At 42.5% G+C, this 24,259-nt stretch overlaps 1 protein-coding gene across 2 annotated transcripts in view; it reads left to right on the top strand.

Annotated features, from left to right (window-relative positions):
• NUP214 (nucleoporin 214) overlaps window positions 1–21,283 on the top strand; it is a 44,458-nt gene extending 23,175 nt beyond the window's left edge. For both annotated transcript variants that reach the window (XM_086625057.1, XM_086625058.1), the window contains exons 25-36: window positions 722–797; window positions 1,484–1,592; window positions 2,822–2,927; window positions 5,008–5,081; window positions 6,892–8,655; window positions 10,128–10,198; window positions 10,738–10,894; window positions 12,756–12,905; window positions 15,682–15,853; window positions 19,406–19,548; window positions 20,381–20,405; window positions 21,085–21,283. In XM_086625057.1, the coding sequence (XP_086481183.1) occupies window positions 722–797; window positions 1,484–1,592; window positions 2,822–2,927; window positions 5,008–5,081; window positions 6,892–8,655; window positions 10,128–10,198; window positions 10,738–10,894; window positions 12,756–12,905; window positions 15,682–15,853; window positions 19,406–19,548; window positions 20,381–20,405; window positions 21,085–21,118 (2,881 nt within the window). In that variant the 3' untranslated portion in view covers window positions 21,119–21,283. The remainder of the gene's footprint in view (window positions 1–721; window positions 798–1,483; window positions 1,593–2,821; window positions 2,928–5,007; window positions 5,082–6,891; window positions 8,656–10,127; window positions 10,199–10,737; window positions 10,895–12,755; window positions 12,906–15,681; window positions 15,854–19,405; window positions 19,549–20,380; window positions 20,406–21,084) is intronic.
• Window positions 21,284–24,259: the final 2,976 nt, after the last annotated feature.

Consider the following 24,259-nt stretch of genomic DNA (forward strand, 5'->3'; position numbering starts at 1 on the left):
CTGTTCAAGCTGCTGAACCCGGCGAGCCGCAGACTTCAGGAGAGGCTAAAACTGGATGGCTCTTCCCAAGTTATGGTGATTTGATGTGTTCATGACTCACAGCACATAGGATGCTTCACCCTAGAAGTAGCTGCTGTTCTGCAGCAGTTGTCTCTGGACTCTGATGTACAACTTGTTTCATGGTCAAAATTCCCAAACCTCTGATGTAGAATATAAGTTAATTTTATCACAATTCTTGCCATGACTTCATTAATGTTTATACTATACTTCAAAGACATGAAATGCTTTCCCTCCACCCTTAGCTTTGTCTCCTTGCTCAGCATTTCTGAGTTGCATGTAGTTGTCTGGGCTCCACACTATAAAGGAAGCTTCTTAAATTTGTTATCCACTAGGCATAAAATTGTAATCTCCTTACCTGATGATTTGTCGTCAACTCCCTGTAGAATAGAAAGGCCTGACTCCTTTCAGAGACGAGAGTGTGTGAAGAAGACTTGATCGTTTAAGTCTGGAGCCTTAAATGCATTTGCAGATTTCCTGTGTTAAATGTGGCTGATTCATTTAAGAGATTTATTCTCTAGTCAGATTTGTTTGTTTGGAGCTGTGCATGGAATCTTTAATAACGGTGGTCGTTCAAGACTTCAGTAAGCTGTGCTTTTTGAGAGGCAAGGAAGTCCTCTTTTAGACTAGTCGTACATTTAATGTTCTGATTTTTCTTTTTAAGATCATCTGTACCTCACTCTGCAGCCCAGGCAGTCCACCAAGTTTTGGCAACTGTTGCTACAAATCAAGCTAAACAGGTATCTTGATACAGAACTATTTCCCTGTGAAATACTGTACCTGGGCATGCTCAGCACAGTTTGGGGGTTTAATTGTTGGTGATCAGGTCATCGGAAAATCTCTTTCCACAGCTTGTCCTGCATTCTTTCCCAACCATTTATTTGTGACCTCAACAGTGTAATGCCAGGCATGTCTTTGTTATGTCTTGCCTTTTCTCTGTTTTGAAGCCTTGCAGCTTTCTAGTGGCCACAGCCTTATGGCAGTAAGTGTTGCAACTAACAACAAAGGAAACTGTATTAGGTAGATATACCTAAATTTCACCAAAAAAAAGAAGTGCTAGGCAATCAAGGGAGAGAGTAGTTTTTACCTATCCTGTTATTCTACTGAAAACATGTTTTATTGGTTGACAAGCTGCTAGGTTTTATGTTCAAGCATCAAAAAAGCATTCAGCAGTGTGGAATCATTGAGCTGTCGCCCATGGAGGCTCACTGACCTCTGCAAGAGACTTGTTGAAAGAGTATTGGCTCTGTATCTAAGTGTCAAGACATAACGGGCCCAAGATTGAAGGGCACTTCTAAGTGCTTCGACCACCTTCCTCTAGTTTGTTCTTAAGTCATTGCATGACTATCGTAATACCACACCAGGGTCAGAAGGACCTTTGTTAGTGGACAGACTGCACTTACCTGAAGTTGTTTTGTGTTTTTAGACACCTCTAATAAGCTCACTTAAAGGACCTGCTCCACCTTCCTCTGTGTGTGCACCCTGTCCTATGGCATCTACGTCTGGTCCAACGTCATCTGGCAACAAAATCTCAGGTAAGTTGTCTTTGGTGGAGACGGAAATAATGCCTGGATGTCTCTTGGCACCTGTCAGGGTGTGTGATGCGGAAACTGAGGGCACTGAGGAAAAAAGATTTGCATCTACTGAGAGGCTGCTGTGCCAGTCTTGAGGGAGAGAATTTGAAAAACCAAACTGCAGAAGAGCAGGAGAGCGGTTTTGTGTACAGCCCTGTTTTCTCTCTGTGCCTGCATCTAGAATTCAATGATACAATTCCTCATTCAAAGCACATCTACCAAAGGCTACTGTGGTTTGACAACAAATCAAGAGCAGACATCTTTGCTGTTTTGTTTTTTAAACATGAAAAGTTGTTGCTTTTGTGCAGGAAAGTGATTATATCCTTAAGTAACAGAAATAGTTTTTTCCGTACATCGATATCTGAATCAAGTATTTCTGTACTATAGGCTGCAGCACTGTAGGAGTACCTGAACTCACTTGCAATGAGCTATTTCAGGTCCTGGGTCTGTTGAGCACTGGTCTGTATGACCAATTTCAAAGCCAGTTCACATACTGTGGTTTGCTGTGCACAGCTTAGAAGCTTCTGAGGAAAGGAATGCTCAGTTTGCATCATTCAGTGCAAACGGGGAAAGAGGAAACTCTTGGGGAGGGAAGAAATTGATTTTTAATGTGTATTAGATAATAATGCTTGCGTTGGGCATGGTTTTATAAGCCTCTTGCATAAATGTCTGAAATCCATCTCTCTTACTCTTCTGCCTTTAATCCGTGGATGTAGGTTGCCTCTTAGCCAGAGGTAAGAAACAGTAAAAATAGCTAGGAATCATATTTGACTTGGTAAATGCTTCTTAAATTTTGGTTTATTGAAAATGTCAGCTCCTGAATTTGATAGCACTTCCTTTTTATTTTAAATGTGGTTTGATGGATTGATGAGAGATTTTACTGAGGACTTCTTGATTATTTTTTTTATTGTTTAATTTTTATTGTCAAGATGGTGATGCCTGTCTTTGCTCTAATTAGATACATGTTATTGCCTTAAATCTTTGAAATAATTCATGTGTTCTCTGATGTTGTAACAGTAGAAGGAATGTTTCTGTGTACAAATATCACACCTGGTATAAGTGACAAAAAAGATTTGTTTCCAATTGATAAAATCGCAGGCTCTATGTGCAAACTATTCCTTTCTTTTTTGATATTTGAATGACAAGGTGCTTTTTTTCTTATTTGTAATGCTTGTTTTTGTAACTTTCAGGACAAGGGACAGTAAAAACAGTTACAGCTGTGACTTCTTCTACAGTGACATCAGTACCAGCAACAAGTGCACAGCTTAACAAAACGTTCTCTTTTTCTTCTGTGGGGTCTGTATGAACATTAACGTTTCTTTGTAGTCGACGTTAAATATGATTGTATCAGCTGTTACAGCAAGTGTTACCTACAAGCTGCGTAATATTGTAAAATGGCACCCGCAAATGGTAGATTGGGGTGACAGGGATTGCACCAGAGTTCTTGGAAGACCTTCGAGTTTGTGAAAGCCTGTCTGAATGAGGTCTGAAGGTCCGTGAGAATTTGACACAATATTGTGTTGCTTTGAGATTTTTCAGTCCGTAGCTAATCAAGAAAATCAGGAGTTAAAAAAGACTAGCTTTCTTTGAGTTTTATCTATAGTGGGCTATCGAACAAATCATACACTGTATGTACTGGTGTTTCTTATCAGGTGATGGTCTGAGATGAGAGCAATATGACTGTGTGGTTAAAGCACCCACTCATGGTCTGATGCACGGGGTTCACTGACTGTCTTTGAGCACACGTCACCACTTCTCATAGAGTCAGAGAAGAACATTTATGCTCTATCTTGTATGCTGGGGTTAAAGAAGAGGAAAAAGAGGCAGACCATAGCTAGTTTTAAAAGTTTTAAACCTTGTTCTTTATTTAGTGAGCAAAGAGCAGTAGCAGGAAAATCATCCCTAGCAAGTTGTGCAGAGGCACGTGAGAATGAACTTTGGCTTTACAGCAGCAGGAGAAGAGATTGAACACTGGATGCTTCTGCTTCCAGAGAAGAACTGCTTCTTGAACATGGTCCTGTTGACACTTGGTACCTCTGAGGATGGAATCCAAAGAGAATGATGTTTTTCTAACCTGGGCATACATATACAGGTTTCAAATGCTGGCAGAGGTTTGAGAGACAGAAGTGCTGGGATTCCCAGTTAGGACTGAGAATTTGTGCTTATGGTCAAATTTGCTGAATTACTCATTTATTTTAGGAGAACAGAACAAATTCCATGTTTTGGCTTGAAAAGTAGTCTTCATGAAGGTGACTAGAGAGTCCCCATGCCATCTGGTGATCTCTGTTACATTAACACAAGGCAAGGCACATGTTATGAACATATAGTTATTCTGAAATATCTCTTAGGAATTTTTTTTTTCAGGGATGACAAAAATATTTCCTTGATCATATCTTGTGTTTGGGGGAGACAGACAACTCCTTAGAAATGGTTGTTTGAAATTCTGCATGTTTAGCTATCTAATGCTCAAATGAATTTCTCTTTATGAAGTGGGTAACATTAAGTATTTCAGAACACACGTACTTTCAAACATCTGGTTTGTTTCAGTCCTAACCATTTCTCTGCAAGTTGGTCAAGTGGATGTTACCCAAACGCCTTGCCGTGCTCTTCAAAGGGCTAAAATAGTCCTTTTGAGAGATGGAAATTCAGATTCAAAAAGCAAACAAACCCTGCCTTTGTCCCAGGCTGCAGTGCCTCAGTCTGTAAACCATATGCTAAATACAGTGCCGTTGTCAGTGATGTCTTAGTTATACCAGCAGCTGGTCTTTGAGAATTGGAGAAAGCTTAAAAAGCCTCAGGGAATGAAGGTCTCTGGAGGACTTCGGTGCTCATTATGAAGGATCACAATATTTTTGCAAGACAGGGTATTTTTAGTGTGAAAGTCACGGAAACTTTTAATTTCTGTCATGCAGTGAGCAATCTCCTTTTTGACGGGTGGTAGTATCCAGTTACTCCCTTCTGTACAAGCACTGTCTCTTACCTTTTAGCTCTTTTAAATGAGCTCTAGTTGTTGTTGTGGCTTCGGCTTTTGCTAGTCTCCCAAAATCTATCAGGATTTGGTGCATGGTGTTCAGCTGCTGAGCTGAATGGGGAAGAAATACGCAGCAGAAAGGAAAGAATATGGGAGGATGAGGAGAGGTCAAAAGAACTTCAAACTCTGGCTCTCTTCAGCCTTCTAGAAGCCTTCTCAGAGCCTAGTCTGTGTGCACGCAGCTTCTCTCTGCCTGTCTGGTTGTTGGAAAAACTGTTCTTGTGCCTGACTTTGTGTGAGTCTCTACTGGAAATTTGAGGCTCAAATTTGTGTTAATCAAGGGTTTGGAAGTTTCAACACTTTGAGCTAAGCGTCATTCTTTCCCATTCTCCTTTTTCCTCCTAGATCTGGATTTAATTTTGGTGTTGTCACATCAGCCGCTTCATCGCCAACGCTGCCCAGCCTCGCTTCCTCTCAAGGTTAGTTTGGAAGAGTGTGCAAGCAACACCTCCTCGCTGCTAAGAGAACATTTGCTCTTCCTAATTCATGTGGCTCTTGTTTTATGTCGCAATTCTGTTATTAAAATTGCAGTAGCTGCAATAACATTATATATATATGCTGGATTATGCCCTGTAATGCACAGAAATCTAGGCCACCTGCCTTTCAATTAAGAGTAAGCAAAATATTTGCTGCCAAGAACATCTGGGAGGTACTAGTTTATGAGAAGGGTAACATCTGCAGTAATTGCTGGCTTTAATCTGTAGATTTTAAAGTTGCCAATGTGGTCTGACACAGAAAGCTGTCATTTAGTGGAATGAGCATTTAGTAATGGGAGGGAAATGCTTGGGATGACTTTGTGTTGCTTCTGAAATTGAGTTGACAATATATAGGCTACCTTTCCATTTCATAGCTAGATTGTATTTGCCTGATCTGGAAAAAGAGGACTGATATATCTGCTTTGTAATGTTCTTGAAGTTTTCTGTCTCTAATTTCAGCCTTGCAAAAAAGACTGTATGGTCAGAAACTCACTTCTGATGTTATTGGTTGCTTCAGTAAAAGATATCACCTCTTCTTACGTATCTTGGCTTGCTTATGTCCTTAGACCGTCACAGCCACAGCAATGCTACTGATACTCTGCTGAGGTTAAGCAGAGAGAACTGACTTGACTTAAAACTTGAAGATTCAGTGAGTGTAAAAGCTTAGGTAGATACCACCAATTAAAAGAGAAGTGGGAGATGCAGGAGACAGACTTGTAAACCACAGTGTTGTGTGAAAGCAACTACCTCGTGCTGCTCTGTGGAATGGTAGGAGCACCTCTGCCTCTGTTAATTGGTGATGGACGAAGAACAGAAGGAATTTCAGTATCTCAGGAGGAAATAAATGCTACGTTATTCGGTGTCAGTTACTAATATACTTAATATACTTACAAGGTAAAAAACAAGGATAATACCAGCTGTGCTGAGCAGCTTTTGCTCTTTGTTATTTGATTTCCTGTACCTTGTCCAAATCAACCCATAGTCCAAACACCAATGCAATGTCTTCCTGTCAGAATTTGTGTGTGTTTGGTGCTCAGGGATGAAATGGCAGTACACCAAAGCAAACTAGGCCAGTCTCCCCTAAAACTTCAGCAGTTCTACAGTGTGGGACAGCAGTACATCTTATAACTGGAGCTGCTTGGGCAATTACACTTGAGAGCTTTTCGCTAGTCTTTCAAAGCTGAAAACAGGCTGCATGGAAACTAATCAGTGGTCTATAGATAGCTGAATTTGTAAAGAAAGATTTGATTCTGTAGAAGACTTTTCAAGTGCCAGAAAATGTTTTTTATGACCCAAGCTCTGTTCTGAGCCATTAGTTTAAGCAGAGAGTTCTGTAGTGAATGGCAGAATTGTTTAGCTGAACCAAGTAAGAAGGGGTGAAAATGGTGTTAACAGCAAATGGTCTGTAGTAACCAGGTCCTTTATGTTTTTATCAAACTGTTGAAAAAGAGTTAGGAGCCAGAGGCTGAAATTGTCTGTACTCAAAGAGAAAGGAGAGTTAAGTGGAGTGACATGAAAGTAACAGTATTTGTCACTGCAATCCTGTCCATAAAGGTTTCAGATGTCGTTGTTGTATCCTGAATACACATGGAAGTGACAGTTACCTGATGGTCAGAGGCTTTATAGTTTTGAGGCAACAGAACTGTCTCTCTAATAATCTGTGAAGCACTAGAGCATGCTATTATTGTGAGAATGATAGGTGAGCTTTGCATACCGTAACTTAGTTTGTAACTTCTGTCTCTCTTGCTGACAGCCCCTGGTAAAGAGCCCGCCCAGCCTGATTCATTTTCGCTTGCTGGGGGTTCCAAATTTGGAGTGATCCCTGAGGGCTCCTGTGCTTTTGGGTCCCTGAAGCCAGCAAGTGCTCCAGGAGCCTTAGCAGGAAATAGCTCCTCATCAGATGGTACGCAGTCAAACAAACCTGCTGCAACGTCTTCTGCTCCCTCCACAGCCTCTGGCAAGTTGGATATACCTCCGTCTAAACCAGGAGATCACTTGTTTCAGAGCAATCTAGCTGGTGAAACTCTTGGGAGCTTCTCAGGACTACGGGTTGGTCAAGCAGATGATAATGCCAAGACCACCACTAAAGCGCCATCTACCAGTGTTGCAGGACCACAGTCAACTAAAGTATCTACAGTACCTTCTGGGTTTACTTTTGGTGCTCCCCTGTCATTAGGAAAAGCTGGTGAAGCTGCTTCAACATCAGTCATGTCAGCTGGTACGGCATCCCCGACCATCAGCACTAGTGCTACAGGCAGTATCTTTGGCAATGTCCAGATAACCAACGCGGGGTCCTCTGGGGTGTTTAATCTTGGAGGCTCTAGTGGCAACAAACACACCTTTTCATTTGGTATTCAGCAAGCAAACAGTATGAGCACATCCACCTCTACCCCTTCTACTCTCTCTGCTTCAACATCCCTCTCATTTGGAAGTTTCTTGAGTTCGTCACAAACTGCTGTCCCTGCCACAACTTCTGTTAAGGATTCAGGGGATGTCAAATTACCATCTGTGTCAGAAAAGCCGTCTGAAAATGAAGCTGTAGCAGCTGGGTCTTCACCTCCAATGACGCAGTCGCCACAGCCACAGATACAGCTTTCAGAGTCCGTTAAAGAACCTGCTTTACCCCAGGCCGCAGCCGGGGACACGGTCCCAGCGGGCTCTGGCACCACATCGGCAGCACCTCCCCCGGATGCCATTGTTACGTCTGCCTCCACGAGTGATTCGAAGGCACCGGTGCCGCCTGCCATCTCTGTGTCTGCCCCACCAGATCAGAACATCTCGGCAACAACCTCTACAACGAACATCACCTCTCCCACAGAAGCAACAAGCGCGTTGGCTGCTACCTCTGACGTTACTACATGTGTTCAGAGCCCAGCTGTTGGTGCCTCCATGTTTGCCCCCACTTCTGCAGGCTCCTCGGTGTTCTCTCAGCCTCCAAGTTCCAGCTCTTCTGGCTCAGCATTTAGCCAGCCTGCTGGTGATACAACTGCAACCCCTTCCACACCACCTGTTTTTGGACAACTGCCAGGAGGTACCACAGCATCCTCTCCATTTGGGCAACTCAGCACCAGTACCTTGTCCACTGCCACCACTACCACACAGGTTGCCAGCTCAGGTTTTGGTACCTCTGCTTTTGGCACCACCACTGCTGGGGGCTTTGGGCAACCAACCTTTGGACAAGCACCGACCTTTGGGCAACCAGCGAGCAGTTCTTCAGGTGGTTTTACTTTTAGCCAGTCTGGGTTTGGGACAATGCCAGTGTTTGGCCAGCCAGCAGCTTCCACAGCAGCCTCGAGCAGTGGCAATGTTTTTGGAGCACCGGCTAGCACCAACAGTGCCAGCTCCTTCTCCTTTGGACAGCCATCTGCCAGCACTGGGGGTGGGTTGTTTGGACAAAGCAGCCCTCCAGTGTTTGGGCAGAACACTGGCTTTGGGCAAGGGGGATCCGTCTTTGGTAGCGCTGCCACCGTTACTACTACAACGTCGTCTGCTGGGTTCAGCTTCTGCCAAGCTTCAGGTAAGAGCAAACCGCAGGGAGATGCGATATCCCAGCAGTGCTGTCTGGCTGAAGAACAGGGAGCAGTATATCACTGGGGAAAGTAGGATGCTTTTTAATGCCGTTTTTTTTCCCCCTATGATGCTTGATGGTTTTTAGTGGGTTGTTGTTTTTTCTCATCGTCAGTTGGTAAGGAGCTGCAGTGCATGTGAGGGGAAGCTAATATTTGAGACCAAAGAAGCTTTTGCTTTGCTTCTCTATTCATCAGTAGGCCTCACTGTAGCCCTTTCAGTCCAATCTTGCATTCCTTTTATGCTTCCAAGACTACCTTGACTTAATTTTGAGTTATGTATTGTCCTGCCTGTTGCACAATAAGTGGATTGTATTCAGCATAGTGTAAAAGATCTTAAACCAGCATGTTGTTGTAAATTGTTACTCTGAAGTGTCATGGTAGCTCCGAGGCCATAATCAAGGCAATGAATATAGATGTAGCACTTCCTTCTGGGAATACGTGCAGCAGTGGGTGTACAGCCAGGTATGGTACTGTATCATGATCTGGGATAGAAAAAAAATCTGTTAAACCCTCAAAGGGATGGGTTAGCAAGGAACTAATCTGTTAAATCTGCTTTTACTTTTGGAAATATCTCAAAATTAAATATAGCAGTAGCGTGACCATCAGCTACCTGTCTGCACAGTTAAATTGAGTCCTTGCACAGACCAAACCTTCCTTGTCAGTCTCCTTTGCTCTCCACATTGCTACAATATATTGTTGGGTTTTTTTCCAAAGCTTCGTCAGTACAATCTTCAGAAAGCTCCCAGGGAAAAGTACACAGTAATAATAGAGAACATGTATTTCCAAGGAAGAAAAACTAATTAGGCTCATTTAATTAAAAATGATGGCACTGTAGGCAAAATGCTTGCTCATTTTAACTACAGTAACAGAGAATAGTTAAATCGGGGGAAGTGAACTCTGCTCAAGAAAGGTGTTCTAATTATAGAAATACAAGTTTTATTACAAAATGCACATTTAAGTGAACTGGGAAATGGAATGGGGAGTTCTTTTTTTAATCGAAACATTTTGTTATCTGTAACGGGGATCTTTAGGTAACAAAGCTCAGATCCTCCCTACACAAGGGAAATCAGAATGCTACAGTTCTGGTTCATGACTTGCAGCTTTATTATAGTGCTGTTAACAGAAATCCAGTTCTCCCACAAGTGAAGAAAAAGCCTTTTATTTTCTGTTTGGTTTTAAGTTGGCCAAAAAGAAAAGGAGAATGACTTTCAGATAAACTTTCAATGGAGTTTATTATTTGTGTGTCAGCACATACTTTAAATTTGTCCAACCTAGATACATTTGGTAACATCATTTGTATCCCTGTGTTTTGGCATGGGAGACCTGTCCTGTCCCTGTTCTGGACTAGCGTCACCTCCCTGAATTGTCTTACACCCTAGTAATAGTTCTGGTGGTTTATGTTCCTTTCTTTTCTTGGCAGGTTTTGGTTCTAGTAACACAGGTTCTGTGTTTGGGCAAGCAGCAAATACTGGAGGCACTGTCTTTGGCCAGGTAAGTATTTACTGGTTTTGCAGAAATAAGGGACTGTTATGTATAGTGGACTTGTTCAGGGTTCCCTGCCTGTTTCTGATATATTAAAAAAAAAAAAAAAAAACACAACAAAAAAAAAAACACCAGAAACCCAATTTGACATGCACAATAAAAGGTGTCCCAGTCTGTACCAAAGATGTTTGCTATTGTAGTGGGCACCAAAGCAGCATCTGTGTGAATGTTTTCCAAGGGGTATGGAGAGACAAACGTTTTACCACATGCAAGATAAGATAGAGGTGCAGAGAGTCACCTGCCTTTATTCTGCGCTAAGCGGAAAGTGGTCAGTGTTGGGCAAGTTTCAGAGGTATTATTCTGTACCATAGACAGGATTTGAGAGAGACTTAAATAAGATTTCATGGCATTATGTGTTGGAAGGTAATTGCTTGCTGGTTCGTCAACCCCTTCATTCAGCGGAATAGGCCAGACAGAAGAATCAGCCTTGGGAAAATGTGGTGCTTTGACTTCTCTTAAATCTCCTTTTTATCCTTTTTGTGCTCTAGCAGCCATCTTCTTCCAGTGGAGGCCTGTTTGGAGCTGGAAATGGTGGGAGAGGTGGAGGTTTCTTCAGTGGCTTGGGAGGAAAACCAAGTCAGGATGCAGCCAATAAGAATCCTTTCAGTTCCTCCAGTGGAGGATTTGGATCTGCAGCTTCCCAGAGTAAGTGAACAAAACAATACAAAACGTGCTGTGACCTCCATCTGCTTTTGCAATCCTGTCTGCTTTTCTGCCATTAGTCATCTTTGGGTAAATTCTGTGTTACCATGAAAGGCATCTAGGGGTAACAGACAGTATGCATGATGTGTAATCTGGGATTTTTCCTTTTAGGTTTATGGAAAACAAGTAGGGAAGCCATTGAAACAAACAAGCAGATGCAAGAAGTGTGAGGAATATAGAACATTTTGAATTCTTGTCACTGAATTTCTGCTTCCAACTTGGTTGAAAGTTAGAAAGCTTTAATTATTTCTCATCTGGCCTAACACTGTAAAAGTTAAGAATCCTGTGCTTGAGTGGAACCAAGTTAACAAGTGCAAGATGGATAACAGTTTCTTCAGCTTTGTCCTAAAAATGGCTGTCTTTACATAGCATGTGCAAGATATTTTATCAAATTTTCTGTAATATATGGATAAGCTCTCATTAATTTTTCGTGTCTAGGAGGAGATGTGACTTTTTTCAGTCACATAGACGTAGTAACAAAAACTAAATAAGCCCAATGGCTGTCTATTAGCATAGAATCATGGAATCATAGAACGGTTTGGGCTGGAAGGGACCTCAAAGATGATCTAGTTCCAGCCCCCCTGCCATGGGCAGGGACACCTTCCACTACACCAGGTTGCTCAAAGCCTCATCCAACCTGGCATAATTTTTTTTTTTTTTTTTTTTTGGTAATTGCCAGAATCAAGTTAAAAACACATTAGTCTTGAGTTTTCTGGGCTAACAGGTCTTGGTAATACTCTAAGATTTGAGCCAAGATGCAGATATGCCATTGTCTGCTGTAGCAATTAGTCTGAAATGCTAGAAGGCTCTCTCGTGCCTTTCGTGTGCAGCTGTTGCAGAGCCATGCTTTTTATGTATGTTTGTATGTCACAAAAGCTATTTGTAATGATTTCTTTACTGTGACTTTTATTTAATGACTGCCCAGCTTCATTATTTCATCACTTTTGGCTTGGGTTTGGCAGAAAGGGAAAGCAAAAAGGGTGGAGTCCAGTAGGTAGAAAGCACAAAGAAGGGGAAGCAGTGGCTAAGACATAAAAGTAGGGGAACAAAGGAAAGCTGTAGAATGAGCTGCAAGTGCGTAAAAGTAGCACTTCAAGTCTTGGGAGAATAAATCTATTTCTTTTATTACATCTTTAATGATCCCTTGGGATTAATGGTTGAGGTCATTTCTCTAACCTTGCTAATTCAGTCATCCTCTATTGCAGTGCAGGATTTTGTGATGAAATCAAACAGGTGGTTCACCAGAGAAAAACTTTGGTTGTCTGTGTCTTGCCACTAGATGCTAAAAATCTTTGTAGCCTTGTGAAAGATGAAAACTTGAGACATTTCTCAGTATGACTGGAAAAGTTTAGCTCCTACTTTAAGGTCCTGTCAGGTAATCATGTTAAGAAATACTGACCACTGCTGGAATAACTCAGAATGTTTGATTTGTGGTAGACTGATATTTGTGTTGTCAAGAGAGCTGGATTCTAGCTGTTGTGATTTCTACTTGAGGGATTGTCTGTTAGTGACTGCAGCACAGGATGCAACTAAACAAATCATCCATCACTTTGATTTGCTAGATTACAGCAATAAAGGGTTGTTAGTGGTCTGTCAGATCCAGAATGGCTTGGTGGAACTGCAAAGCCCTGTAGGAATAGGGGAAAACCTGGCTTCTCTCTGCAGAGTGCTGTTTTCAATGGGTTCATTTTGTGCTTGGGCAGTTGGAGGAGTAAAAGGGATTTCCCTTTCTCCTGATCCAGTTAATGAAACGTGACATAGAATATGGTGTTATGAGCTTCATGAGTATTCTTCATCTCCCTAGATTCTTCTAGCTTATTTGGAAACAGTGGAGCAAAGACCTTTGGATTTGGCAGCTCGTCTTTCGGAGAGCAGAAGCCTACGGGCACTTTCAGCTCTGGTGGTGGAAGTGTGGCGTCTCAAGGCTTTGGGTTCTCCAGTCCAACCAAAGCAGGTACTTTGTTAACCCACCCACTATGAATGTTCATGCTTATCTGTGAGATATTTAGTAGAGTGTTCTGCCATTTAGATATCTACAGCCTGGACTCAGTACACATACAGGAATTGTCTTTGAGCAATAAATAAAAAATAACTAATGACTTAGTGAATGGGACTTCAGCTGTTGGATTCAAGGCAGAGATTTAGAATCTCTTGTACAGAAAAGCATCCAGTAAACTACATTTTTGCAATGAACACCTGAAAATTCCCATTGCAGTTTAAGAGCAGAGAGCTGCGTGAATTAGTTCTGGTCTTGTGTACCATACAATGAAGAGTACTGAATATGAATAAATCTTTTGTATTTTAGATTCTTCCTTGGAATATTATCTTCCAAACTTCACTCTGGGTTTTATAACCCTTTTTGTCCCCATTTCTTCATATGAGTGAATGCACAGGTGTCTACAATGGGAAAGCTTCCTCAGAATTTATATCAGACATGCTTCAGGTCCTTCTCTTTTGAATCAGTCTGACCTGTCATCATCACTTGCTTCTGTGGTTGAGCTGTTGTTCTCCCTGTCAATTGAGTTAATTGAATCAAATATCGGAAATTTTGCAAAACCTTTTTTCTTTTTACTGTCATCTGCCCAAAGAAGGAGCTGCAAAAGTAGTGATTACTGTATATGTTCATTAGAACTGTATGGCAAAATGTTCATTTTGTTAATTACCAGGCATAAGTGGAGGTGCAAAGGGTCAGGCAGAGCGAAACTTTTCACCTCTATCTTCAGACCGTTCTTACAGTGAGCATTGATGAAGATAGGTGTTCTGCTCCAAGAGGGTCTGATCAAGCTTCATCACTGGGGAAGTAGGGGAGGCTTGGTCGTCGTGAAGTTGTCTTGAGACAATGGTGCTCAAGACCTCCCTTTGGAGAAGCAGTGCTTTGAGAGGAAGCCCTCTCTGCTTTGCCAGGAGCTGCACTCTTGTGCTAGCGAAGTGGCTGAGAGCGTAATGATGAGGCTGTCGCATCGATTGTAAAGTATCTCAAGTATTGCATTCTGCTTGGTAGCAGACCGAGTGTCTTGTCTCAGGCATACCTCCCATCTGTTAGTTTTGCCAGAGGAGAAAGGCATTGCTGAAGGAAGTTCTTTGAGTCACCCAATGACTCTTTCATTGCTTTTGATTATTTTGGTTTCAAAAGTCTTCTTGAGAAGATTTTCAAGAGTTTTCTGCAGAAGGCACACCCACTCGCACAGAGGCCCTCAGATCCTTCCCTTCTCTGGCTATATTTGCTAAATACTGAAATGAACGGTGTGTCTTCCTCTCCCAACTGCAGTGGAAGGGTTTACTTGATTTGAATCCCCTTTTGTCCTGATTTCATTACTTACATGTTGCACTTTCCTTTCTCCTCTATTTGTTAATATACATGGCAAAAGAGAGTGTATGCCAAGCAAAGCTGCAGCCCCTGTGATAAATACTCTAACTTCCTAGAGATAGAGGTAACAAGATATCTGATCTGTGTTTAAATAATTCAGGCCTAGCATTTATTTTTTCCAGACCTTTTGTGTTTACAGCCAAACAGTATCCATTACCTTGACATGGACTGGAATTTCACCCTGGGTATTAAAATGTGTGTTGGTATCCCAGTCCTCAGCCCTAGTCAAACAAAAGAGCAGGTGTCCTTCATGTTCCACAGCGTTGACTAGAAACAGGCCAATAATATCAGCAGATGAACATAGAATAAAATAATCTGGGTAGAAGTCCATTCAAAGCTGCAGAAGGCAGCTAAATGGCCAACAGAAATTGCCAAGAGCAGAGTTCAGTTGATTCCCTCCAGGAATCATGCAGTTCCACTGACCTGGCATTTAATCATTGCATCTTAGTTTCCACCACTTTAACCAGGATTAGATAATACCCTACCTCTTGAATCTTCTTGCATCATTGGAGTGCTTAAAAACCAAGCTTGCGATCTGCTCTGTGATCTTAAGGGATGGGGGAGACTTGCCCATCGCGCTGGGGAGTTCTTCCACTTTAAGCACTCGCATGCGTGAAGTTCTGTCCGCGGGTCACTGGTATGTCCTTCCAGAGCTCTAGATGAGAAGCCAGGGCAGAACACTGCAGCCAGGTCACAGCAGCGCATGTCCACGAGGCTGGCCATGAGAGGAGGCTTCTCCTTCTGCCTTGTTACACGCAGTTCCTTTGGGTAGTAACTTGCTTAAATGCTGATGAGCAGAGCTTTGCTCTAAAACTCACTACATAAGCTGAGCTTTCTTTTTCTGTCAAGGAGTGCGAGTTTTATGATGAAGATGGCTGTGTCTTTTTTTTATAATAACAAAAGTATCAGTCTAGTACCTGTTGTATGTATTTTTACTGTAACTTGGTTATTGTGCATGCTTGCTATCTCACCATTAAGATACTGGTCTTTGTTATAGAAAGCAAATAGAGATTCCTTCATAGTGTGCAAGTACCACCTTTTAGGACAGCTCTGGGGATTGAGTTATCTTGTGCTCAGATGTTCAAGAGACCCCAAACATGGTTTTCTTCTGGATAGTCTCTTAATTCGGTTGCAGTTTTTTCCATGTGTTGAGGCACTTTTCGTATCCATGTCTATTGTAGCAAAACACCCGGCAGTTGGGAAGCTTTGTGGCAGTAGTTTTATAAATAATGCTGTGTCCATATGGTGAGATGAACAGCCCCGTTATGGAGATTGTCTACTTGGAAATCTAGGGTTTGGTTTCTCTTTCTGCATTCTTGTTTACATGATGTTCTTGTCCCTTTTTTGCCTCTGTTTTGCTCAGGTGGCTTCGGTGCTGCTCCAGTGTTTGGCAGCCCTCCCACTTTCGGGGGATCCCCTGGGTTCGGAGGGGTGCCAGCATTCGGTTCAGCCCCAACCTTTTCAAGCCCTCTGGGCTCAACGGGAGGCAAAGTGTTCGGCGAGGGTACGGCAGCAGCCAGCGCTGGAGGATTTGGGTAAGCCAACCAGGGTTTGGGAAAGCAATGTTCTTACATGACAAAAATTTTTATACTTAGTTACCTCTGCATTAACGTAAAGAATGTGTTCTGTGATTGATTGCTGAGGTCTGTCTTTGGTTTGTTGGTTTAAATTTATTTTTTTTAAGACAGACATCAAAGACTTCAACTCCAAAGGCAATAATGTCTCGTTTTACTGCTGAAACTACTATGTTGAATCCTTAGCTTTAGACATGGGGGGGGAAATATGAGTCATCTTGCAACTGTCTAAGGGAATGCAGGAGTTATTTTCTGTGTGCACACTTAATGAGTTCAGATCTAGGCCTGCAAACTATGCCTAGCAAAGAAAATAACAAATATCATTATCTGTGACTCTGTTCAGCCACCTTATCCACTTGTGAGATTTGGGCTACAGATACTAATGAGAATTCCGTCTGTTTTCTCGCCTTTCGGGGGTGGGAGGAAGCCCTTGTAACAGCCTGCACTCCCAGAGCCATTTGTGTTTATCCTATACTGATTGGTTTTACCTGTTCCTGTACCCCTTAAGCCTGTGTTGGGCACCAGAGTAGACAGCACTTTATTCCTTGTTTTGTTCAGCAAATACAGAATTTCAAATCTTGCAAAGCAGCTTCTGCAATAGGCAGCAAATGCGCTTCTTCAGCATTACACTACCAGCAAGTAACTTTTCTTCATGCCCTACAATTACATTCAGACCAGATCAACCCAATTAAAAAAAAAACCAACACCAAAACCAAAAAACTTACAGTGAAAAGAGGAAACTAGATGTCTTTCCAATCTTAGTGTTTACATATTTTGCAACTGTTTGCCTTTAGTTTCAGGAGGAACTGCCCTTACATAAGGCACACTGAAAGGATAACTCGTTAATTCCCCATGAGGTTAGGCAGATAGGAGCACCCTGGCAGCTGGGTGAGTTGTGTGAGGCTTCAACTGCATTAAGTCCTGAACTCTGGTGCAGCGAATTGGAGTCCCTTTGGAAAGCGTAAAAATAGAGGCGGCTTAGTTAAGTCTGCGCAAAGAAGGATGCGCTTGTGGCGATGACTTAGCTTCAACTCAACTGATATTTTGTGAAGTTCCAACTTTCAGCCATTGTGCTGGAGGATTTTGTACTGAAACTGGATGTACTTGGTGACAATGTTGGAAGCTTAAAGATAAAATGAGAACAAGCAGCGTGGTGATGCAAACAGAGGTCTTGCATAAAGAGTCTGCAGACTCAAGAAAGAATTTAGTGGCTTAACTTGTGGGAATTTTTGAGAATTTCTTCTGGTTTAGAAAGGTGCGGACTTAGTCTGATATTTTCAGTTGCCTGAAGAATTTTATTTTGATTTTGAAAAGTTTGGAAGAGTGTGCAAAATTCCCAGGCAGCTTTACAAAACTCCGAACGTCGCCACAAAATTTTGACTAATATTTAATTCTGCAGTACAACGTAGCACTTAGCAGTCCTGTGCAGGACTTTCTTTTTGCCTTTATCTTGAAGTGCAACTTTAAAAATCCCAAATCCAGAAAAGTTATTTGCCAGTAGATTGTGCAGTATTAGCTCTGAGTCACTGAGAACACTCTGCTAACTTAAATATATACGATCCATTGCTGCTTCAATTCTGAAAAATCTGCATCACTTGATAAATGTCTTAAGGTATCAAAAATGGAAACCACTGCACTTCTTCAAAGTCTGAAATTCAGACTGTTTATGAGTAAATAGTGTTTTGCTTTCATAAACTAACCTCAAGTGCTACTCAATTCTGTTTTGTGTAGGAGCTTTACAGAAGACTTGAAAACCCGGGCAAGAAAAGTTTGATTAAATTGTTACAGACAATGACTGTGTCTCATGTCTTTTGTATGTTAAAAAAAAAATCTGTCCATAGCTTAAGCTGCTTCTCTACTCTACATACTATGCTTAGCCTTTTCAACAGGCATGTTCTTCTATTTGCAACTGTTCCTTGCAGGGGGGTTGGACTAGATGACCTTTGAAGGTCCCTTCCAGCCCTAACCATTCTATGATTCTAACTGAAAGCAGCAGTTTGAACCACAAGCTTCCTTGTCACTATGTTCACCTCCACTTCCTTTCACTGGGTAGACATGATTTGTGTGTTTAGTGGCATAGTCCCACAGAGACGGAGCGCTGTAAAAACCTTTCTCAAACACATTACCTCGTGCTTGTTTTTAAAAGAACTACAAAACCTGTTCTGCCTTTGTTGAGAAAACCACATGTGTGGTTCTGAGTGAAGTTGTCTACGAGGTACAGGAGTCAAGAGCGAAACCAGAGGCACAGGAGGTGGTTGGCAAGGCGGAACATGCAGTCACTGAACTGCCCATTGCATCTAATGCTGTGTGTGGAAGTGGTGTGTATGGTTGACAGTGTCTGGGATGGGAGAGGTGATGTCCTTTACCAGGTGAATTGCTTGTCAGACTGCTAAAAGGGTTGTCTTTTATCTGGAGAGATACGTTTTGATGTGTTTTCTTTTTTTTTGAAGTCTGCTAGACCTGGGTGGATGGAGAGGTGGGTTAATGTGCTGTCAGTTTGTATTTTAGGTCTGAAATGACAGGAGGTGGTGTGCGGCACAGCCTTGCGAAGCTCACACGCTGTGTGACTTGGCCAACTGTCTGCTCTGGGGAGGGCTGGTGCCGGGTCAGTACTAGGAGCACTGTGCACTTGCAGAGCTTGTAGTTTGAAAATTTTGTGTCTGCATTTTGCCCAGTTGAAGTTAGAAACACTTGAAGCTCGTTTTCTGAGTGTACCTTTTGCATTCAGAATTGGAAGAAGCATATGGTGGGGGCAGAGAACCATAGTGTGTATTGTGGTCTCAGTGTGTCATGCTGACAGCTCTACAGTGCCTGGTTGGACGGAGTGGGTGGAGAAAGGAGACTGGTGTCCATATATAGAAGTGTTTCTTATTTCAGTCCCCAAAAGCAATTAGGGAATTAATCCAAAGGTGGTGAGGAGAAGCGCTGGGTAGGTGCAGATCTTCAGGAAAGCCCTGGAACTGTGCGTGGTTCAAAATGGGCTGAGGAGAGAAAGGAGCTGAGAAATCTGCAGACAGTTTACGTGGGCAGTGGGTGAGGTACCATTTGGAAGTTGGGAGTCTGGGTCCTGTATCTGGGCTCTGCTTTGTGCTCTGGCCATGAGCAGCTCATTCCAGTTCTGTGTTTGCTGCTCCAGTGATGAAGCGGTGCTGTTCTTTTAAGCTTAAAGGGTGAAAACAACACACAAGGTGAATTAATATATTCTGTTTGATGACTGGAGTTGGTATTTCCAAGCACTTGAAAATGTGCCCTGGGTAAGCATGAACATATTTGCCTTTCTGCCTGGTGTACATTAAGAATGGGATCTGAACAGACCTTTGTAGGTACAAGAGTCTTTCCCAAGCCAGAAAATGCATTTCCAGAATGAACAATTACAATTATCCATATTGGGTGTTCTTGCTGTTTTGATGTATCCTTGTTTAAGGAGTGCACTGTTATCACTGTGGGTATGGGGACAGACTTCCAGTGTAAGTGAGAAGATGCTTGCAAACACAAATTCTCTTTAAACTGCAGGTTTGGTGGTACCAGTAACAACACAGCATCATTTGGCACACTGGCAAATCAAAATACCCCGACGTTTGGATCACTGTCACAACAGGGCACCAGTTTTGGCACGCAAAGCAGTGGATTCTCAGCTTTTGGGACGGGTGGAGGAGGTAGGAGAAGCTAAAATATAATAAACCTAGCAGGCCTCGTGTCTCCAGTTTTCTGTGGAACTCAGGTGTGACTCCTCAGCTCTCTGACAAAAATCTGCCTGGTCCTGGTCTTGCTATAGGGAAGGCACCATGGCCTTGGAGAATTGAGGGTGGAGTGGAGTGTCTTCTCAGACTTTAGCTCATAATTCCATTACTGATTTACTGTTTGGCATGTCAATAAATCACTCTTCTTCCACACACCTCATCACATTATTGCTTTTCACCCTTTTTTGTGGAATTGTCCGGTCTTCTCAAAGACAAGTATTGAGAAATAATGAATATCTCTTCAGTACCATATGCATGGGTATCTGTGTAAGTACTTTGTGTCAAAAGAATCTGCACTGCAAAATTGAGCTAGAACACCAGTAGCCACGTCTTTATCTGATGTAATTCAGTGAAGCTGCAGTGATTTACCCAGGGCTGAGAACAGAGCTGGAGAGAGGGTGCGTTCGTTGGTGGTCTGGTCTGCCTGCCACCACCGGCTCGCAGTAAGCGTAAACTCCATCTGCAGAAAGCAGCCCCCTGTTTTCATAGAGCTGAATAAATCAGGCACATTGTGTGCAGTTATTACTAATGATCAGCAGTGAAAGCAAAGCCCTCTTAGGAACCGAGGCAAGTCACTTTTCTTCTAGATGGAGACCTGACTTTCATTGTTTACCCATCACTCTTTCCCTGGCCTAAGGCAGGAAAGAAATGTTTTTCAGTCTGTGTGTGGGAGGGAACATTTACTACGAATCTTATGCATTCATTTTACCTTTTAACAATTATTTTTCTGATCTTGCATTTCTTTCAGGGTTTGGTTTTGGATCATCTAACACGTAAGTACCATTTTGTGTCTAACTCTTCATTAAAAATACAAGTAGAACCAGAATAGAGGAGTTGAATGGTTTACAAGAGCAAGATTTGAAAGTAGCAGGAACATAGGAGTTCTGATTTCCTTTTTAGTGGCACTGTATAGAGCTCAGAGTGCAGGCTCTGAATGTGTGCTTTCCAGTGAGGTTAGAATTTTCAGTTAGATCGTGCTCTTTCTCCACCTCTCAGGCACATGATGTGTGTGCTCAAGCTGTGTGAATCCAGTGTCTACTCTGTCTGTCAGGTTGAAACAAGGAATGCAATAAACAGGCACCTTTCTGGCTGAATTGAGATGCTGGGTTACAGTTAAAAGAACGGGGCTAAGATCTGAGGTTAACTCTGTCATCCACTCTGCCACTGGCTTCCTGGGTTACTTCCAGCAAGTTTCTTGGACTTTGTTTCCCTGTCAAGTAGAGAAGGCGCGTGTATCTCCAGATGGTAGGCTCTAGAATAAGCATAATTATATGTAGCTGGTATGTGTTCATGCAGTCTCAGATAAAAGATGCTGGGAATACCAATGTGTTCTCAGAAGTTTCTGATACTAGAGAGACTGGAAGTTTGTTTGAGAAATCTGCTGAATTAATACTGCCTGGGGGAGACTCTAGCACTCATAGCTGTGTTTTGGGTTTTTTTCTTGCTCCACAGATCTTCCTCTGGATTTAGTGGATGGAGAAGCTAAGAACATCCTGAACTCTCCTGTAGAACTGTGCTGTAGCTCCCGCATTCACCTACGTGATCAATATCCAAACAGCTTTCCTTTTAAATACAAGTTCTCAGACTTTTTATAAAGAAAAAGAGTTTGCTTATTTTTATCCAACACTTGTTCTCACTCTATATTAAAATATTTTATCTGCCTTGATGTTATTTGTGTTGGAAGGGTTTATCTCCCTGGACCTAGAAGAAATAGATGTATGTTGTGGATACCAGCCCCATATGGACTTAGCTTTCTGTTGTTCATCCCTTGCCTGGACAAGGGAGTAGCTCAAGTTGGTTCCTGATATAAACCAGCACGTTTTTCATTGAAGAGAATGACTGATTATCCTAGGTTCTTAAGAAGGGGCTGAAGTTTGCCCCCCTAATTTTAAGTATAGGATGGGGCACGTACTTATCTCGCTGAAGTGTTAACTGAGTCACGTGTGAGCCAGGGGCTTGGTGGAGAAATAGGAAATTATCTGAGAAGAAACTGGCAGCGTGCGGAACACGTTCCCATGGCAGTAACATTCAGCAAAGAGGTGGGAAGTAAAAGCTCTCCTATTTTTACCTTTCTGTAAATTTTACAGAACTCAGAGAGTGGAACTCAGGTTATAGGGAATACATCTGGCCCTTGAATTAGAAGTGTGACCTCCATCCAGAGGCATTAGTGATTTTGCAGCTTGTGGCTTTGGCTGTTGGATTCTACTGTCAGCAGCGTTTTTTTTCCTAACATGTATGAAATTGTAGTTTTTCCCTGTAGGTCTTAGCTTTAGTCAATAACATTTGTGAAATTCTCATATATTTATACTTGACCATACTGAGCGAATGTTTTAAAGAATGCCCTGAAGACATTCTGGACAAACACTTTTTCTATTTGATGCATCTGACCTCCATGAAACCTCTAAATGATGTAATGGGGTTTTGTTGCTCTGTGAAAAATGCATTTGAAATAACAGCTTATGTATTAGTTGAATACATGCAGATTGGGTGGTTTTATCTTGTTGGTCCCATTAGGGCATTCTGGGATACTTCTGCTTTTTCTATTTTCAGCAGAAACATTCTAATGTTTCTTTTTTTTCTGTGTTTTTTTTTTAATACCACACAATATGATGACAAGTGTCATCTTCTGGTTTGGTTGGCAATGGGGCATGTGGTCACTTTTTGGAATTGTAAATAGTTGATAATTGCTTGTTTTCACGTCCAGTGTTACAAACTAAATACTTACATCTATCAACAGTTCCTGAAGAAATCGCTTTTTTCAATTCAACCTAAACAGTTAGCGTTTGACCTAACTCCTGTCCTGGTTGTGGAAAGTGTCCTCCTGTCTCTGCACCTGGGAATGACATTGGGTAGGTTCCCTTTTAAAAGGAGGACCACTGAGATATGGGCAATATGGTGTACAAGGAGGACTTATTTTTAGATGTGGAGAGGCTTTGCAAGGCTATAGGCTCTAATGCTTTTACATATGCCTTGGATTTCTGAACTCTGGCATGCTGCGTGTCGCGTTGGAGACAGGACTGTTGCCAGGGGGCTGTTCATAACCTCCCTTCCCTTCTAATGGAAGAGAGCAGGCGCCAGCAATCCGGGGAGCACGGCGCTACAACAGCGGAGAAAACTTTCTGAAACTTGCTAGTTTGGAGATGGAAGAAAAAGCTGAAGATAGGTTGAAATGTGCCCTCTCAGTATGTTCTCCTTGACTATAGAACATTTCTCAAGGCCTAGAGGTGATACTGCTGTTCTGCTTTCCTTCCTCTGTATAAATAGCAGTTGGCCCAAACCATTGACCTTAAATTCTTTGCATTAATCTCCCCTCGCTGTGGCATGCGACACCTCCTAGCAAGGCCGTATCAGCTGTGCTCCCCCAGATAGTGAATAAACCTCTTGCAAGGGAGAAGATTGGCTTGGTAAGAATGTGATGTTGGCATGCTGGGCCATTTAAAGTTTCTTTTTTGGAACGATGGGAGCAGTTGGGGGTTGTCCCTGCTGTGCTGCTTGGTACCTGTTTAACTCCTTTACCCTCTGCAAGTGAAGGGACATTAGAATTACTCCAGATCCTGATTGAACACCCAGTTATTTTCTTGCAATGCTTCCAAAATCATGGCTGAGACAACCCAACCCCCTGAACTATCTGCCCTTGAGAAACGGGTGCTGCTCCTGGTTTCCATAGTAGCTGCTGAAGGAGCTGAGCAGTGTAGAGAGGCTGATCGTGACCACAAGCCTACAGGAATATGCACAAAATGTGGCAAAGTCAACTTTGAAAAATCTGCATTTTTATTGGATGACTCAAGGATTTGGCAAGTGCCTGTGACGCTCGGTTGGTGGTTGCAGAAGCTGTTACAGTCTGTCATCTGTGTTAGGTGGCCCGTGATCTTGTGGCCTCTGTCCATTTTTTTTTGTGGACAGATGTCCACCGAAGAGGAAAGCTACTAACACAGAAAGCCCCTGTCTTGGCAAGACCTGATGAAGAAGCCAGGGACTTAGCTGGGCTTGGAGCCCTCGTTTCGGTAGTTGTGTTGTCCGAGCGGGTTAATCCTCAAACAACTAATAGCAGCCGTTCCAGCAGTACTCTGAAGGAGCTCATCCTTTTGTCTGTGCTAATGTGGTTGTACCTTTTTTTTTTTCCCCTGCTATTTCAGTATGAGAAGAAATCTTCCAAGGCTTTTATCAAAGGTGGATTCTTAATTACTCCTAACGAAAGAACACACTTATTTTTCCTCCCCTGAGACTATGCCATGGCCTCGAGGTGGTGGAAAGCTGAGTGCTGGTGATGCTCTGCTGTGGCAGAGCTCTAATGATGGTGTTACAGACGTGGTGGGTTGGGGGGAGAACCTGAGGGATTTAGAGAATCTCCCCAAACCCATGGAGAGACCAGACCAGGGATTTCTGCTTCCTCGAAGGCTAAAAGAGCAACAAAGAAAAGTGCCTTTTTCTGGAAAAGGGGCAAAATGTGGCTTCATCACAAAGAGACACAAAAAGAAAGAAAAATTACTTAATCCTCCGGTTTTAAAGATTTTTACTGTCTAATACTTGGTATTCCAGAATACAGGTGTCTCGTAGAGTATCGGTGGTCTCGGCTGTACTGCTGCATCAGGATCCATCTCCCGGGAAGGGAGGTCATCATTGCTCT

The sequence above is a fragment of the Tauraco erythrolophus genome, chromosome 22 (assembly GCF_009769465.1).
Source record: "Tauraco erythrolophus isolate bTauEry1 chromosome 22, bTauEry1.pri, whole genome shotgun sequence".
Taxonomy (NCBI): Eukaryota; Metazoa; Chordata; class Aves; order Musophagiformes; family Musophagidae; genus Tauraco; species Tauraco erythrolophus.